Source organism: Saccopteryx leptura, chromosome 10 (genome assembly GCF_036850995.1).
Source record: "Saccopteryx leptura isolate mSacLep1 chromosome 10, mSacLep1_pri_phased_curated, whole genome shotgun sequence".
NCBI lineage: Eukaryota > Metazoa > Chordata > Mammalia > Chiroptera > Emballonuridae > Saccopteryx > Saccopteryx leptura.
In genome coordinates, this window is record NC_089512.1 from 26390083 (window position 1) to 26405157 (window position 15075).

The window sequence follows — 15075 nt, forward strand, 5'->3', positions numbered from 1 at the left end:
TCACCAGAAGTGAGCAAGCCCCTCCACTCCAGACCCCACGGTTCAGTTTTACATCTCCTTTCAATGTATTCAGAATCCATGCATTAAAAGCACGTTATCGGCTCAGGGCTGAGAAAGTGAGAGCTAATCCACATAAAGAGAAGGGGATTCATCAGCAATTCTAAAAATTTATGGAGAAAGACCCAGAGATTCCTATATCAAGATAAACTAAATCTTGGGGGTTTTTTGGGGGGGGAATATTCAAATTGTACAGATGTAAAAAAGGGGGGGGCTTTTTACAAAAACCTACAAAAAAATGAAGTGAGCCAAAAGCTGTTTCTGGGGTGTTGATGCTAAAATGTGACTTGAATGAATCTGGCATGCTACAAAGCATTAAAATGTGTTTTCTAAAATCAGCTTCACCCTAAGCACAAGAGGGCCGTTGGTAACTGGTTCATAGCTCTGGTTTATGCCGAGAGGTAGAAGCCAAGCTGCATAAGCTTTAAGAAAGAATGCTCTTTAAAATGGGAACATACCGTCTCTCGACATTCCAACAGACAAACACTTTTTAAAGCGACACTGCTGACATCTGTTCCTATTCATTCTCATTATAGAACAGTTCTCGTTCTTCAGGCACTTCTTATACTGGATGTTTTGTTGAATGCTTCTCCGAAAGAAACCCTAAAAACAGAGGAGGACGTACCATTCACTCAGAAGCACCCAGATGGACTCCTTAGATAAGCAGCCACCCTCCACCCTCACTCGGCAGTATTACTGGCCACCCCTGGGCAATCAGTCTGGCTTAGCACAGAGGGCAATGCAGTCCTGCCACATGCACTGAACTGGATTCCTCAGTATCAGTAAGCACTTCTGCCTGCTTCCCGGCAACATCTTCCCTTCCTCCCTTCGAAGAGTCTGCTGCGTTGCCAAGCACCCCTGCACTACACTGTACCCTTCCTAGCCCCTGCCTGCGGCCACATTTTCCAACTCCTACTTTAATCGCATACAAATTCCAAGGCCCTTGAAACAGCACTTATTTTGAACAGGCTGACAGAAGAGTATGCTCCATAGCCATGGTCCCCTCCCTGGAACTAAGGGTTCTGTGAGTAGAGCTTGGTCTTGCCTGGGTCATCCCCTGCTGGCACGAGCAAGCCCTCCTTCTCTGTGCCCGATGTTCCTGGCTGCTTGTCAGCAACATAAGTGTCACATCCCACACCCACAGACCAAAGAATGATCCAGGGAAGACTGCTTCAGGCTATGTGGCTACCAAACCTGCCTTCACTGAACAGTTGACGGGCATGTGCTGTGGTAGGTATTTAAAGATCCCCGGCTTAACAGTTTCCAGGAGAATGGAAAAGTCAAGAACACAATCACTGAAAGTATCTGAAATTGCAGCTTCCTTGAAAAACCTAACTAACCACACGTTGTGCGTCTGTATCAGCGATTGTGGGTACGTTTTTAAACTTGATTACTGCAGTACCACACTAGGACACCACAGTACCTGAGCCAGACACACCTTTGCGAGCGTACAGAACAGCTCTGTGTACTTATGAAGGGTACACAATGAGGCTCACTGGCTGTGCTTGTTTCTCTAGCTATGAAGTGAGAATGACGCCTGCCCCACAATTACTTCACATTTTTGAGGAAGAAAAAAATGGTGTTTACAGAATTTTTAGAATGGTGGAAAAGTGCTACATCTATATAAAATAATGACCAGCTTATTAAGTAACCGGGCCATGAAGAGCTACCAAAATCCCAATGCCTTCAGAGGCACCCTAGAAAACACTTCTTTCATCATGTCCACGCATGACCCTGCTCACCCACAGTACCCTGCCCAACTGGGTCCCTGCTCCTGGCCTTCAGACAGAGACCGGCAGGACCACTTGCCTTGGTCACGTTAATGCTGATACTCAGGAGAAGAGACTGTGTCAGATTAAGAAAGGGAAAAAGAGATTCCCTGGAAAGAAGTAGGAGATATAGACTATCGCCCTTGGAATTATCTAATAAATGCTCTAAGAAATATTCAACTAAACTTACAAATATAATAAGCTTTCCAAAGCACTCAATTTATATCCAAATTTCTTTCATTCGCTTGGCATTACTTCCAAAGACACCACAGTTTTATAAGTATCAAGGAATTATTCCCAACTCCTCCTACCTGATATGTCAGAGTGACAATGTATCTGATGAGGACCCCCTACTTAAAGTTTAGTGTAAACCACGTCCCAACAAGGCAGGAGTACCTGTCTTGCTCCTTGCTCTGTCCCTACCACCTAGAGCAGCAGACCTGACACATTCATAAATAAGCATTTGTGACTTGGTTTCGCAGCATAACTGATTTTGAGTGAGACAGCAAATTTATTTTCATCAAAATCTTAAAAGAAACTTCCACTGAACTAAAAACTATGTTTTTCAAAACAAGTTTTGTTTATGTACTACATAAAATGCTTAAGACTTAGAGGAGCAGCTGACTTCCCTTCTCCCAGATCACCAACTATAGAACCTGACAAACCTAACTCCAATTTCTTTAATCCCAGAATCAGGGGCTTCAAGAAACAAAAGCATACGTTACCTTACAGCCTTCACAAGCGTGAACTCCATAGTGGAATCCCGACGCCACGTCCCCACAGACTTTACAGAGCAGCACCATGCCACTAAATTCTAAGGCACAAAGAGAAACAAATGTGAAGACAGAGAATTCTCAACTGTTTGTTTTCTTTTGAGCTGAATATTTTATTTTGTTCAACTTGTAAGTACTTTAAAAAGACACAAATAGCCTGACCAGGCAGTGGCGCAGTGGACAGTGCATTGGCCTGGGAAACTGGACCCCAGTTCAAAACCCTGAGGTCGCTGGCTTGAGCACAGGTTCATCTGGCTTCAGCCCAAGCTCACCAGCTTGAGAGCCACCCTCTCTTCTCCTCCCACAGCCATGGCTCAAATGAGCAAGTTGGCCCCGGGTGCTGAGGAGGGCTCCACGGCTTCCCCTCAGGTGCTAAATAGCTCGGAGCAGAGGCCCCAGATGGGCAGAACATCAGCCCCAGACGGGGGTTGCCTGGTGGATCGCAGTTGGGGCGCAAGCGAGAGTCTGTCTATCCACCTCCCTGCCTCTCACTTGGTTTAAAAAAAAAAAATCAAAACACTTCATAGTTTTCTTTTAAACTTAGTTTATGGGAGTACCAAAAATATTTCAGAAAGCTGGTTTTGCCCTTTCCTGATGATTTTAAACATACTCTGAAACTCTGTAAATCTAGAATTACTTTACACAGATACACAACCAGAACTAAGAAAACAATTCTGGAAATGAATGAAGAAGTCAGGCAGCGAAATCAACCAATAAAAGGTGCAAACAACTTCTCCAAAGGCCGCTGTACAGATCCTCAGCTCCACTAACCTACAGGCACCAGACAGGCCTAGCCCTTTCTGATCACACTCTGCACAATCGCATCTGACTTCCACACTCACTCAGGGGTCCAAGTTCCACCATTCATTTGGTTACCCCAATCCTGCTCTATCTCCTCATCTCAATGTTCCTAGCTCCACCCGCATGAAAGCAAACCCCTTAGGACAAGGAGTAAGTACTCTGGATCTAGAACCCAGAGTCAGTACTAGGAGTCCAGAAGAAAGGTACTTGTAAAAATGTGGCCAAGGGGGGCTGCCCCAGAGGAAGCGTGGTAAGGCCTGGTACATAGCCACATACCTTACTCCGTGGCAACAGTTATGACAACCCCTAGAGGCTGTAACTTCTAAAACCATCACTGATTTCTTACCTAATTATTGTACTATCATTACCCAGAAAGGAGTGAAAATTATACCCCAATATAATGGTTCCCCAAAATAAAAAGTTGATGAAAAGCCCACTTGCAATTAATGGCACCAATCTTAGAAAACTAAAGTAACTTACTTGTCACACCACTATGATTCTTTGTCATCCCCGGTACACTTGACTTGCTTGTTTTCATAGAACAATCTATTCGATCATTCTTCAGAATGCCTTCAATATTGGAGAGATCACCACTTTTGGGATTACCGTTGTTATCAGAATTAGAGCTATTCGGAGAAGATGGGACAGAAGAGAAGGAGGACTGGAAACTGTTCTCAGAACCGTCACTGTGACAAGAGGCAGGGCTAGAGGCTGAGCTGGAAGAACTGATATAGGCAATCACACCTCCTAGAAAAGGGGGAAATCAGATCATTAGATACATGGTAACATATATTTTCTATTTTTTCAATCCGAACAGCAAAGTCATTAACTTTAAAAACTGGTTACTGGCCCTGACTGGTTGGCTCAGTGGTAGAGCGTCTGCCCTGCGTGTGGAAGTCCCAGGTTTGATTCCTGGCCAGGGCACACAGGAAGCCCATCTGCTTCTCCACTCTTCCCTCTCTCCTTCCTTTCTCTCTCTTCCCCTCCAGCAGCCAAGGCTCCATTGGAGCAAGCTGGCCTCTAGGCACTGAGGATGGCTCCATGGCCTCCACCTCAGGCGCTAGAATGGCTTTGTTCCGCAACAGAGCAACGCCTCAGATGGGTAGAGCATTGCCCCCTGGTGGGCATGCCAGGTGGATTCTGGTCAGGCGCATGCGGGAGTCTGTCTGCCTCCCCGCTTCTCACTTCAGAAAAATACAGCCCTGGCCGGTTGGCTCAGCGGTAGAGCGTCGGCCTAGCGTGCGGAGGACCCGGGTTCGATTCCCGGCCAGGGCACAAAGGAGAAGCGCCCATTTGCTTCTCCACCCCTCCGCCGCGCCTTCCTCTCTGTCTCTCTCTTCCCCTCCCGCAGCCAAGGCTCCATTGGAGCAAAGATGGCCCGGGCGCTGGGGATGGCTCTGTGGCCTCTGCCTCAGGCACTAGAGTGGCTCTGGTTGCAACATGGCGACGCCCAGGATGGGCAGAGCATCACCCCCTGGTGGGCAGAGCATCGCCCCCTGGTGGGCATGCCAGGTGGATCCCGGTCGGGCGCATGTGGGAGTCTGTCTGACTGTCTCTCCCCGTTTCCAGCTTCAGAAAAATGCAAAAAAAAAAAAAAAAAAAAAACCCAAAACTGGTTAATGATTAAATGTCAGCTTATCCCAAAAGGAAAAATAACTTATCTCCTTATTTCCTACTATGCCTCCTGCTTCCACAAAGTTCAAAATACATAAAATTCCCACTGATGTAAAAAGAGAGAAGGCTCTCGTTGGCTTAATTCTTCCGAGTACATGTAGATCCAAACCTGAAGTTTCTCATTTTCCAATCTTTTCCTAAAAGGAATGAAAAACCTTCCTGAATGATTCCATAGCTTTAAAACAATTGTTTTGAAAAAAAATAAAATAAAATAATAAACAATTGTTTTGGCCGTAAGAAATCTGGTTCCGGTCCTCTCTTGGTCTCCTTCATTATAACTTTATATGACACAATCCCAGAAACAATGAGTTCATCATTTGCCTCCCCCATCACGTAGCTAAAACACAAGTTAATCAAAAACAGATGTAACATTTGGAACTCTGGATAAAGTGCTTTATCTCAAAACAGAGAACCTTTCAGAACTGTTGTCCCAGAACCTGTTTGCACGCTCCTGGAAGGCTACACTAAACCCGTTTCCATCTTCCATCTCCACCTACTTCTGACTTGAGACACACTTATCTCTGAGCAGCTCTTAAGAAATCCAGACTGACTACCTGTTCTTCTGGCTACAGTAAATGTTAAAGAGGTTAGAAGGATGCAGGCTAGCAGAGAATAATAACATGAAGGCTGAAATTAAGGTCCTCTTCACAGAGCTACTAGCAAAACACTATTCACAATTCACCAATATTGACTCCCACAACCCCTCCATAAACAGGCTTTGATGTCTTGAGACTATAAGCCTTTCATGTTAAGAAACAGCATTTGTTAAGAGTATAATTACAAATTTCCTCAAAGAGATAAAATGTTGCAAGAGTAACCTCACAGCCAAATAGATTATTTTTCCACATCCCAGACCAAACAAGTAACTCATCTCTGACAGTCTACTGTGGTTTCTTTCCCTCTTCCTTCCATCATAGCGAACATTGACGGGCTTTTCAACGCCCATCAGAGTTCTCTCTCTCCCATTCCCTGGCCTGAGCTCTTATTTAAACCAACTCTTTACTGTTTCCATCAATTTCTCAACTAGACCGTAAGCACCTAAATGTACAAAGAGTGTCTCTTAATTCTCTATACATGTTTTAGGTAACAGGCCTTCCATAAATATTTTTAAGACCTACTTCTCTGCCTTTGTGAAGATAGGAATATGTCTAATAACATGGACAAATTCCAAAACAGTATAAAACACTACTAGGAAGTTACCAATAAAATAGGGCATTTTTTACAACAATCTAGACGGACATACCGAGTAGTTAAGTGGAGAATTTTGCACATTCCCAAAATAATAACTGCAACTTAAGCATTCATTCTGAAATAAAACTTTCTCTGCTAAAGGGAAACTGACTCCCCAACTTTCTTTAGATAAAGCCATACTTTATAACTCACTTAAAACGTACACATAGACATACATACTCAGCAAAATACTGAGGCCAAAACAATTGCAAAGAACAGAAAGACATTTCCATTTACAAAGAAAAAGAAAGGCAGAGGATCCCCCTCGTTCCTCTCTGTCTCTCTCTTCCCCTCCCGCAGCCAAAGCTCCATTGGAGCAAAGATGGCCCGGGCGCTGGGGATGGCTCCTTGGCCTCTGCCCCAGGCGCTAGAGTGGCTCTGGTCGCGGCACAGCGACGCCCCGGAGGGGCAGAGCATCGCCCCCTGGTGGGCAGAGCATCGCCCCTGGTGGGCGTGCCGGGTGGATCCCGGTCGGGTGCATGCGGGAGTCTGTCTGACTGTCTCTCCCGGTTTCCAGCTTCAGAAAAGTACAAAAAAAAAAAAAAAAGGCAGAGGAATTTTAGTCTAGTCACCCTTAGACTATCATGTTGAAATTGGGTACCAGATACATACTTATGTACCAATTACTAAATCCAGGCTGGGAAGCCCCTGAGAAGCACAGCACAACTCTCACAGAGCTTGATCACCACCCCGAAGGATGCTAAAACAGATGCCCAGTATGCCAAGAAAAAGACAGCAGTGTTCAATATACACAAATTTAATATGCCTAAGTGCAACTAAGTGCACTTGAGTTTTAAATAATGTGAACAATCCCTTCCAGTTTTCCATTTGTTACGCACATGCCTTCTATCAGTGTTAAGGTTGGAGGTGTGAATCCGCTCTTTCTGACCCACTTTGCAAATGCTCTTAGCATGTGCTTATCACCTGCCCAGAAAGAAGCCAGAGCTTAATGATTAATATCTGTCCTGTACTGTGGCCCCTATCTATAAACCAGTCATTCTAAAAGTGTGGTCCCTGGACCAAGGGGCTTCAGCATCACCTGGGAACCTGTTAGAGACACAAGTTCTCAGACCCTACTCCAGATCTACTGAATCAGAAAAGTTCACCGCCCTGTGATTCTGATGGACAGTAATGTTTGAGAACCACCGCCATAAACCCAACTACTTCATCTGTGCTCAATGGGGAAAAAAAGCAACAAGGTAGTTTTAATAATAGAAATTTCATCTACCAGTGATTTTAAAATCTAAAATGCCTTGGCCCCGGCCAAGTAACTCGGTTGGTTAGAGCGCTGTCCCAAAACACCAAGGCTGCAGGTTTGACTCTGACTCAGAGCACATAGAAGAATCAACCAATGAGTGTAAAAGTAAGTGGAACAACAAATCACTGTTTCTCTCTCTCTCTCCCTCGCTTACTCTAAAATCAATATATTTTAAAAATCTAAAAGTTCTAAGATTCCAAATACAAGGAGAAAAAGCTTCCTAACTTTGTGTTTATTCTGGACAATAGTGAATCATGTTTATCCATTACCCCGAGAGTTTATATAAAACATCTAATATCAGAACTACCTGGTGCTTTTCAAAATACACATTTCTAAGGCCAGGTCCAGACAAGAGAAGGCATCCTTGGGAATGAGCATTTTTAACAAGTTCCCCGGCGGTTCTTTGCACCATAAAGTTTAAGAAGTGCTACAGAGAATTCAAACACAAATCAGCCTACAGTTTTAAAGGTTGATGTTTTCACTGACATAACTGACTGACTACCCTTAATAAGCTATGAATCCAAAGAGAAGCAATTTTAACCTGGAAGCCTTTGAAACATCATATTCCAGGTAAAAACCATGTGCCATCTGTTCTATAAAACTGTAGTGGCCCTGGCCGGTTGGCTCAGCAGTAGAGTGTCAGCCTGGCATGCGGGAGTCCCGGGTTCGATTCCCGGCCAGGGCACACAGGAGAGGCACCCATCTGCTTCTCCACCCCTCCCCCTCTCCTTCCTCTCTCTCTCTCTCCCCCCCTCCCACAGCGAGGCTCCATTGGAGCAAAGATGGCCCAGGCGCTGGGGATGGCTCTGTGGCCTCTGCCTCGGGCGCTAGAATGGCTCTGGATGCAACAGAGCGACGCCCCAGAGGGGCAAAGCATCGCCCCCTGGTGGGCATGCCGGGTGGATCCCAGTCCGGCGCATGCAGGAGTCTGACTGCCTCCCCATTTCCAGCTTCGGAAAAAAGAAAAAAAAAAAATAACTGTAGTGATCTGAAGTACACATTAGAAATTCCAGGTGTTAGCAAAATGCTGTTTTTTTCACACTTGTCTCCGCTCAGAATAGGATATAAAGGAAAATATTATTCTTAGTCCTGAATAAACTCCCAAAGAAAAATCTCACAGCTATCTGTCTTCTCTAATCTACTCTTAGGTAGAAAATTCACTTCCTTAGAAGACTTTTCTAGGGCCAGCATCTGAGTCAGCCATCCACATTCACAAGGTCTTCAAACTACCTCAGCTTAAAAAACAAACAAACAAAAAAAAAACTTACAAAATCAGAGATCCTGATGGCTTAAGAACTAATTTAAAGCACTGACTGGGCAGTGGAAGGTGTTTTGTTACAACCCAAAACACATCTTCCTTTTCAAAAGCTCCAAAATCAAAACTAAAAAAATTACTGAGTCCCTATCAATCCAGTTAAGATCCTACTTCTGTCTTTACAAGTACAGCGATCATTTACAACAAGAATTTATGCCAGGTACCATGGATTCAAAGATGACTCATTCAGAAGCAGCTCCATTCTCCTAGCAAGACCTTCTACAGTCTACACTGATTCAGTTTTACAGCATCTACTCTTGGCTACCAGACACTAATCTACCAACATGATGATCAGCAAGCCCAAACTGGTTAAATTTTAATTTCCTAGAGGGTACAGAGTGCACCCAGTAGTTCCTTACCCACTGAAGAAAGGAAAGTGAAAACTACCAGTCACCAAGTACCTAATGAATGTCAAAAACAAAATAATTTCATGTCACATTTCATCCTCACCGGAACCCTTGGAATTAATTTCCAGTATCTCATTTTACAGATGAGGAGCTCAGAGCTCTGAGGGGTTAAGTAAAACAGCAACTAATTGATAGGGTGAGTGAGTGCTGAAAGTCAAGGCTGTCTAATACCACAGAACAGATTATTTCTTAGTCAGAAGACTTGGGCAAGCAAGTCACTTTCAATCTCTCTAAATCTGAGTCATCTCCTATATATGGGAATACCTGCTAGTTATTAGAAGATTAAAATGAAATGGTGTTCATAAATGAGAATTATTAAAGTGCTTTTTAAAGGCACAGTTTTTGGATGATAAAGCAGGAAAGGCAAAATCCGAACCAGCATGCCCCAACACCTCCAGAAACGGGCAGGACATACTTCCTAGATGCCTCAAGCTAAAATTAGCTGAGGCACCGTATTCTCTATTTTTAGTTGAAAAGGATCCTGGAGCTGGGCCAGGTTCCCAGGCTAGGGCTTGCCCAATGGTCAACTTAAGACAAGCCGGAAGTCTTACCCCAATTCTAGGCTTGCCCATCATCAAAACCCTCCCATTTCTACTCCCCACCATTCTAAAATGTACGTTTTGTTCAAGTCATGGCTGTGCTTTTTTGCCTTTTAACTTAAGAGTAAAACATTTTTACCATCAAGAAGATTTAGTGTTCTCATTTTAAAAGGTTATTAATAATTTCTACTCAACGAATGGTAGAGTAGATCTAATTGACACACTATAACTTCCAACTGTGTCCTGAGTTTCTAGGCTCTAGAGAACAGTATGGTCCCCTCCCTAAAAAGCCTTAACAGACCTACTGGGGAAACAGCTATGTTAACCACTCAGCCCAGTGCAATGTGAGCACTCTTTCATACATGTTAACCGCTGAGGATCTCAAGAGCACTACAGAGGGCAGAGACCAAGAGAGGCAAACAGCGAGGTGACAATAAGTGGGGGTCTTGAAGAATGTGTAAATTACTAGCCTGACCAGGTGGTGGCGCAGTGGAGAGCATCAGACTGGGACGTGGAAGACCCAGGATCGAGACCCTGAGGTCGCCAGCTTGCACGCAGGCTCATCTGGTTTGAGCAAGGCTCACCAGCTTAAACCCAAGGTTGCTGGCTCCAGCAAGGGGCCACTTGGTCTGCTATAGCCCCCTCCCCCTCCCCCGGTCAAGGCACATATGAGAAATCAATCAATGAACAACTAAGGAGCCACAACAAAGAATTGATGTTTCTCATCTCTCTCCCTTCCTGTCTACCTGTCCCTCTGTCTGACTGTCACAAAAAGAAAAAAAAATTACTAACTGATGTACCATATAAGAGACTGTGACAAAAACAAACAGTAGGTCTTATTTCGTGCACTAGTGTTTTCGTCTACATGTAAATTGCTGGAAGGGGAGGGCCAGGGGATTCTAGTGTCTGAAAAAAAAAACAAACAATTTAAAAAATGGAATGATGAAATAGGGAGGTTCCGCAGACACCTGCCCTTCTCCATCAGCAGCTATGACCCTGAACCACTACAAATCAAGCAGATCCACACAGTATCAGTTTCAGCCCCAAAAGGGCAGGACCACCAAGTTGTGCATATACCTTCGAACCTTATGTAGGCTTAAACCTATTACAGCCTAGTAGTTAGCTTGTGCTCCCCAAGTGGACTTTGTGGATTCAAAATCTGGCTCTACCACTTAACTTTCCATCAGCCCCTCATCTTCAAATTGTAATGACAGTACTTCACTGAATTAACGTGAGGTATCAAAGTAGTAAGTACCACATGTACAGGGCCTCGCACTTAGTAAATGCTCAACAGGTACTAGTGATGTTTTAAGCCTCCCTCTCCTTTCTTAGCTCAATTTTGAAGGTGTCCTGTGACCCAGTCATTTCTCTGTACATTCTTGTTTCCACACCACCTTCTGAATCCCTTAACTCCATTGCCTGGTCAAGCAGCTTCCTACTTCATGTCTGAGTCTTCCCGCTGTTGTGCTGTTTCTCCATCCAAGTGAAGACTTCTCTACCCTTATCTTCCTCTATTTTCTTTCCAAGTTTGGAGAAACATAGAATACAGGTTTGTAAAGATATAAATAAACTATGTGGGAATGTTTTCCTAATTTTTAAAATATTAAAACCAGAGCTAATAAGTTTATAGAATGAGTTATTTAAAGAACCTAGTATACACAATCAAAACCTATCTGTGACAGGCCCTGGCTGGTTGGCTCAGCGGTAGAGCGTCGGCCTGGCATGCAGGGGACCCGGGTTCGATTCCCGGCCAGGGCACACAGGAGAAGCGCCCATTTGCTTCTCCACCCCCCACCCCCTCCTTCCTCTCTGTCTCTCTCTTCCCCTCCTGCAGCCAAGGCTCCATTGGAGCAAAAGATGGCCCGGGCGCTGGGGAAGGCTCCTTGGCCTCTGCCCCAGGCGCTAGAGTGGCTCTGGTCGCGGCAGAGCATCGCCCCTAGTGGGCAGAGCATCACCCCTGGTGGGCGTGCCGGGTGGATCCCGGTTGGGCGCATGCGGGAGTCTGTCTGACTGTCTCTCCCCTTTCCAGCTTCAGAAAAATAAAAAAAATAAAAAAAAATGACAAAACCTATCTGTGACAAAAATGTATGAGTCAATTTTTACCACTTCTGTTTCAGATCCATAACTGTCACGGAGAGGGCGGAAACACAACATGTTATGAATTATAGGACAGCTAGATGAAATGGTCCCTTGTTTATGTGTATTAAAACAATGATATCAACTTAAAGGAAAGGGTCAGAGGTACGCCATTCAGAAATGAATTTGGTCCCACCCTAGTCAATATTTACAAATTAAAGAAAGTAAAGGGGAATGTTTATCAAAATTCCCTCTGACATGCCCTCGCTGGGTAGCCCAGTTGGTTAGAGCATCGTCTGGATATGCCAAGGTTTCGGGTTCAATCCCCAGTCAGGGCACATACAAGAATCAACCAGTAAATGCATAAATAAGTGGAACAACAAATCAATGTTTTTTCTCTCTCACTAAAATCAATAAAGAAATAAAAAATAAAAAACCTCCCTCTGACAGATGGCAGAAACTGTTACTATACTAACAGCTTGTGACAGCTTGAATTTGGAGCCAAAAGGAACAAGAGAAAATTTAATATAAAGATAATTGCAAATTCCTACACTTAAAAGTCAACTCCTGGCCCTGGCCGGTTGGCTCAGCGGTAGAGCGTCGGCCTGGTGTGCGGGGGACCCGGGTTCGATTCCCGGCCAGGGCACAAAGGAGAAGCGCTCATTTGCTTCTCCACCCCTCCGCCGCGCTTTCCTCTCTCTCTCTCTCTCTTCCCCTCCCGCAGCCGAGGCTCCATCGGAGCAAACATGGCCCAGGCGCTGGGGGATGGCTCTGTGGCCTCTGCCTCAGGCGCTAGAGTGGCTCTGGTCGCAACAGGGCGGACGCCCAGGATGGGCAGAGCATCGCCCCCTGGTGGGCAGAGCGTCGCCCCATGGTGGGCGTGCCGGGTGGATCCTGGTCGGGCGCATGCGGGAGTCTGACTGTCTCCCCCCGTTTCCAGCTTCAGAAAAATGAAAAAAAAAAAAAAAAAAAAAAAAGTTCAAATGAAAAGGTCCTAACCAACTGCAAGGTTACTGTGAGTCAGCAAAGCAGTAAGCTACAAAAGCTAAGCTTGCCAGAGAATTCATTTGCAGCAGAATCCCAAACTTGGAACTTGGTAACTGTCCAACCATTTCCACAGGAGCCTGTTCATTTCTGGGTGCTACAGCCCAAGGGCAACAAGGATGATGATCAGGAAAAAAACACTGTGCAAGAACCAAGGTGTGAGAACTGCGAATAGAAAGGGGGATGAGACTGGGGGGTGGACGGTTCTCCAAGGGAAGTTTTATAATTTGTAGCTCCAAAGGGAAAGAATAAGATCAGTGCTACTGTTCCAGGAAGATTCACACCAGAGAAACATTTTCTAATCACCTGAGCCTACCCATAAATGAGGTTGAAGTGCTGGAACAATTTATGTATGCTAAAGGCTGGGTTAGAAGAGGTTAAACATGATCATCTCCAAATCCAATCGAGTAAGAGTGTAATTCCATGACAGTTATCCAATTTTAGCAACCACCTCAAAGGCTAAGTAGGCCCATAGGTAATTAAAATAGTTAGAAAATGACTACATTTCTCTTGATGGTGGAAAATTCACAACACATTTGTTATCAAGTCATGCTTTATACAGCAAATAACTTGAAAAATAAAAACTAGCTTCTTTTGTAACCTCACTGGCTTCAGGTATAAAAGCCATCATTTGTGGGCAGACAAAACAAAAGGAAGCAAAATATTGTTCTGTGGCATTGCTGGAAATGTTACCAAAAAAAGATTTATGAAGCCATATTCTGCCGATCAGGTCCAGGAAAGGTCAGTGAGCTATGGGTTTGAAAAAAATGAACTGAGATGAACAATGACCAGTCTTACAGAAGGCCTCAGAGTCACTTAGGACCACCTTGAGTCACTCTGACCTCACAAAGGAGCTGAATGATTAACTATGGGAGTGACCCGTTTCCAGGAAGGATCTCGGCCCAAGGGAATTTTCAAGCCGGTTTTTGTGACAATAGATACGTAAGACAGGCTGCATCCTAGAGGATAACATTTTTTTTTGAACAGTGAATCAGCTTCATAACAAGGGCGGTTGTTGTCCTATCTGCCGGGCGTTGCTCAGACTCTAAGCACCAGACTCCTACGAAGGTCTCAAGTCGGGGAAGCCCCACGCGAGTCCCAGGAACCTTCTTGGGCCCCTAGCACGCCCTCGTCTGCACTTCTTCCTCACTATGCAGGGGTCCATCCGTCTGCCTAACCCCGGCTTCGCGCATCGGGGTCACCGCCCGGACGAGAAGGCAGCGGCCGAAGCACTGCGGCTTCTGCGCCCGCCCCAGAGCCGCGCGACCGCGGGGTTCACGGCCCGTGCACGCGCGGCCTCCCCCGCACAGTGCATCCCCGCCGGAGAGGGAATCGCGGCCACGTCACAGCCGGGAGGGTTCCAAGGGGGCGGGGCCCCCGGGAGTCTGCGGCACTCCCCGCGCCGGCGCGCGCGCGCGCGCCCGCCCCCACGTGTCCCTGCGGCCCCGGGGAATGTGGGTCACGGAGCCGAGCGGCCTCACGTGTTCCCGCCCGCCGCCGCCGCCTCAGCGCCCATTATGTAATGCCGCGTCACGCGCCCGCCCAGCCAACCGGCGCCCGCGCGCCGCAGAACGTAAACACAGCGCGCACGTGGCTCGCGCGGCCCGGCCATGTGAGAGGGGGGCCGGGCCGGCGCCACCCGGCCGCGCTGCGGCGTTGCAGGGAACCGTGCGGGCGACCTCGCGGCCGCTCGGGGGGCGACGAGAGCCGAGCCCGGGCCGGGTTCGCGGCGCGCAGGAGCCCAGCTCGCGGCCCCGGGGACGCCCCCGGCAGCCGCCCCGCGATGCGCCCCCTCCGCCGGCCCCGACCCGCCGCAGTCCGGCTCTTACCCGCATTCACCTCCATGGTGCCCTCGGGGAGGGGCCGAGGCCGCCCGCTTCCCGCCGCGGGGGCAGCACCGCCTCGGCCTCAGCGCCGCGCCGCCGCGGGCTGGAGGCAGCGGTGGGCGCGGGGCCCCGTCATGGGAGGGGCGGGCGGGGTGCCCGGGGCCGGCGGCCGGAGAGCGGTCTGCGGAGAGCGGCGGCGGCGGCCCGCGAGGGGCGCTCCTCGCGGGGACCCTGACAACAAAAGCGGCGGCGCCGAGGCTTCCTGCAGCCAGCGCACCGCGGCAGCGAGGGCGGCGGGCGGGGAGG

At 47.0% G+C, this 15075-nt stretch overlaps 1 protein-coding gene across 2 annotated transcripts in view; it reads right to left on the reverse strand.

The window, feature by feature from the left end:
- Positions 1 to 15075, reverse strand: part of NR1D2 (nuclear receptor subfamily 1 group D member 2) — a 41080-nt gene extending 26005 nt beyond the window's left edge. For both annotated transcript variants that reach the window (XM_066350440.1, XM_066350438.1), the window contains exons 1-4: positions 14773 to 15075; positions 3881 to 4147; positions 2552 to 2640; positions 516 to 660 (exon numbers count right to left, since the gene is read on the reverse strand). In XM_066350440.1, coding sequence (XP_066206537.1) covers positions 516 to 660; positions 2552 to 2640; positions 3881 to 4147; positions 14773 to 14788 — 517 coding nt within the window. In that variant the 5' untranslated portion in view covers positions 14789 to 15075. The remainder of the gene's footprint in view (positions 1 to 515; positions 661 to 2551; positions 2641 to 3880; positions 4148 to 14772) is intronic.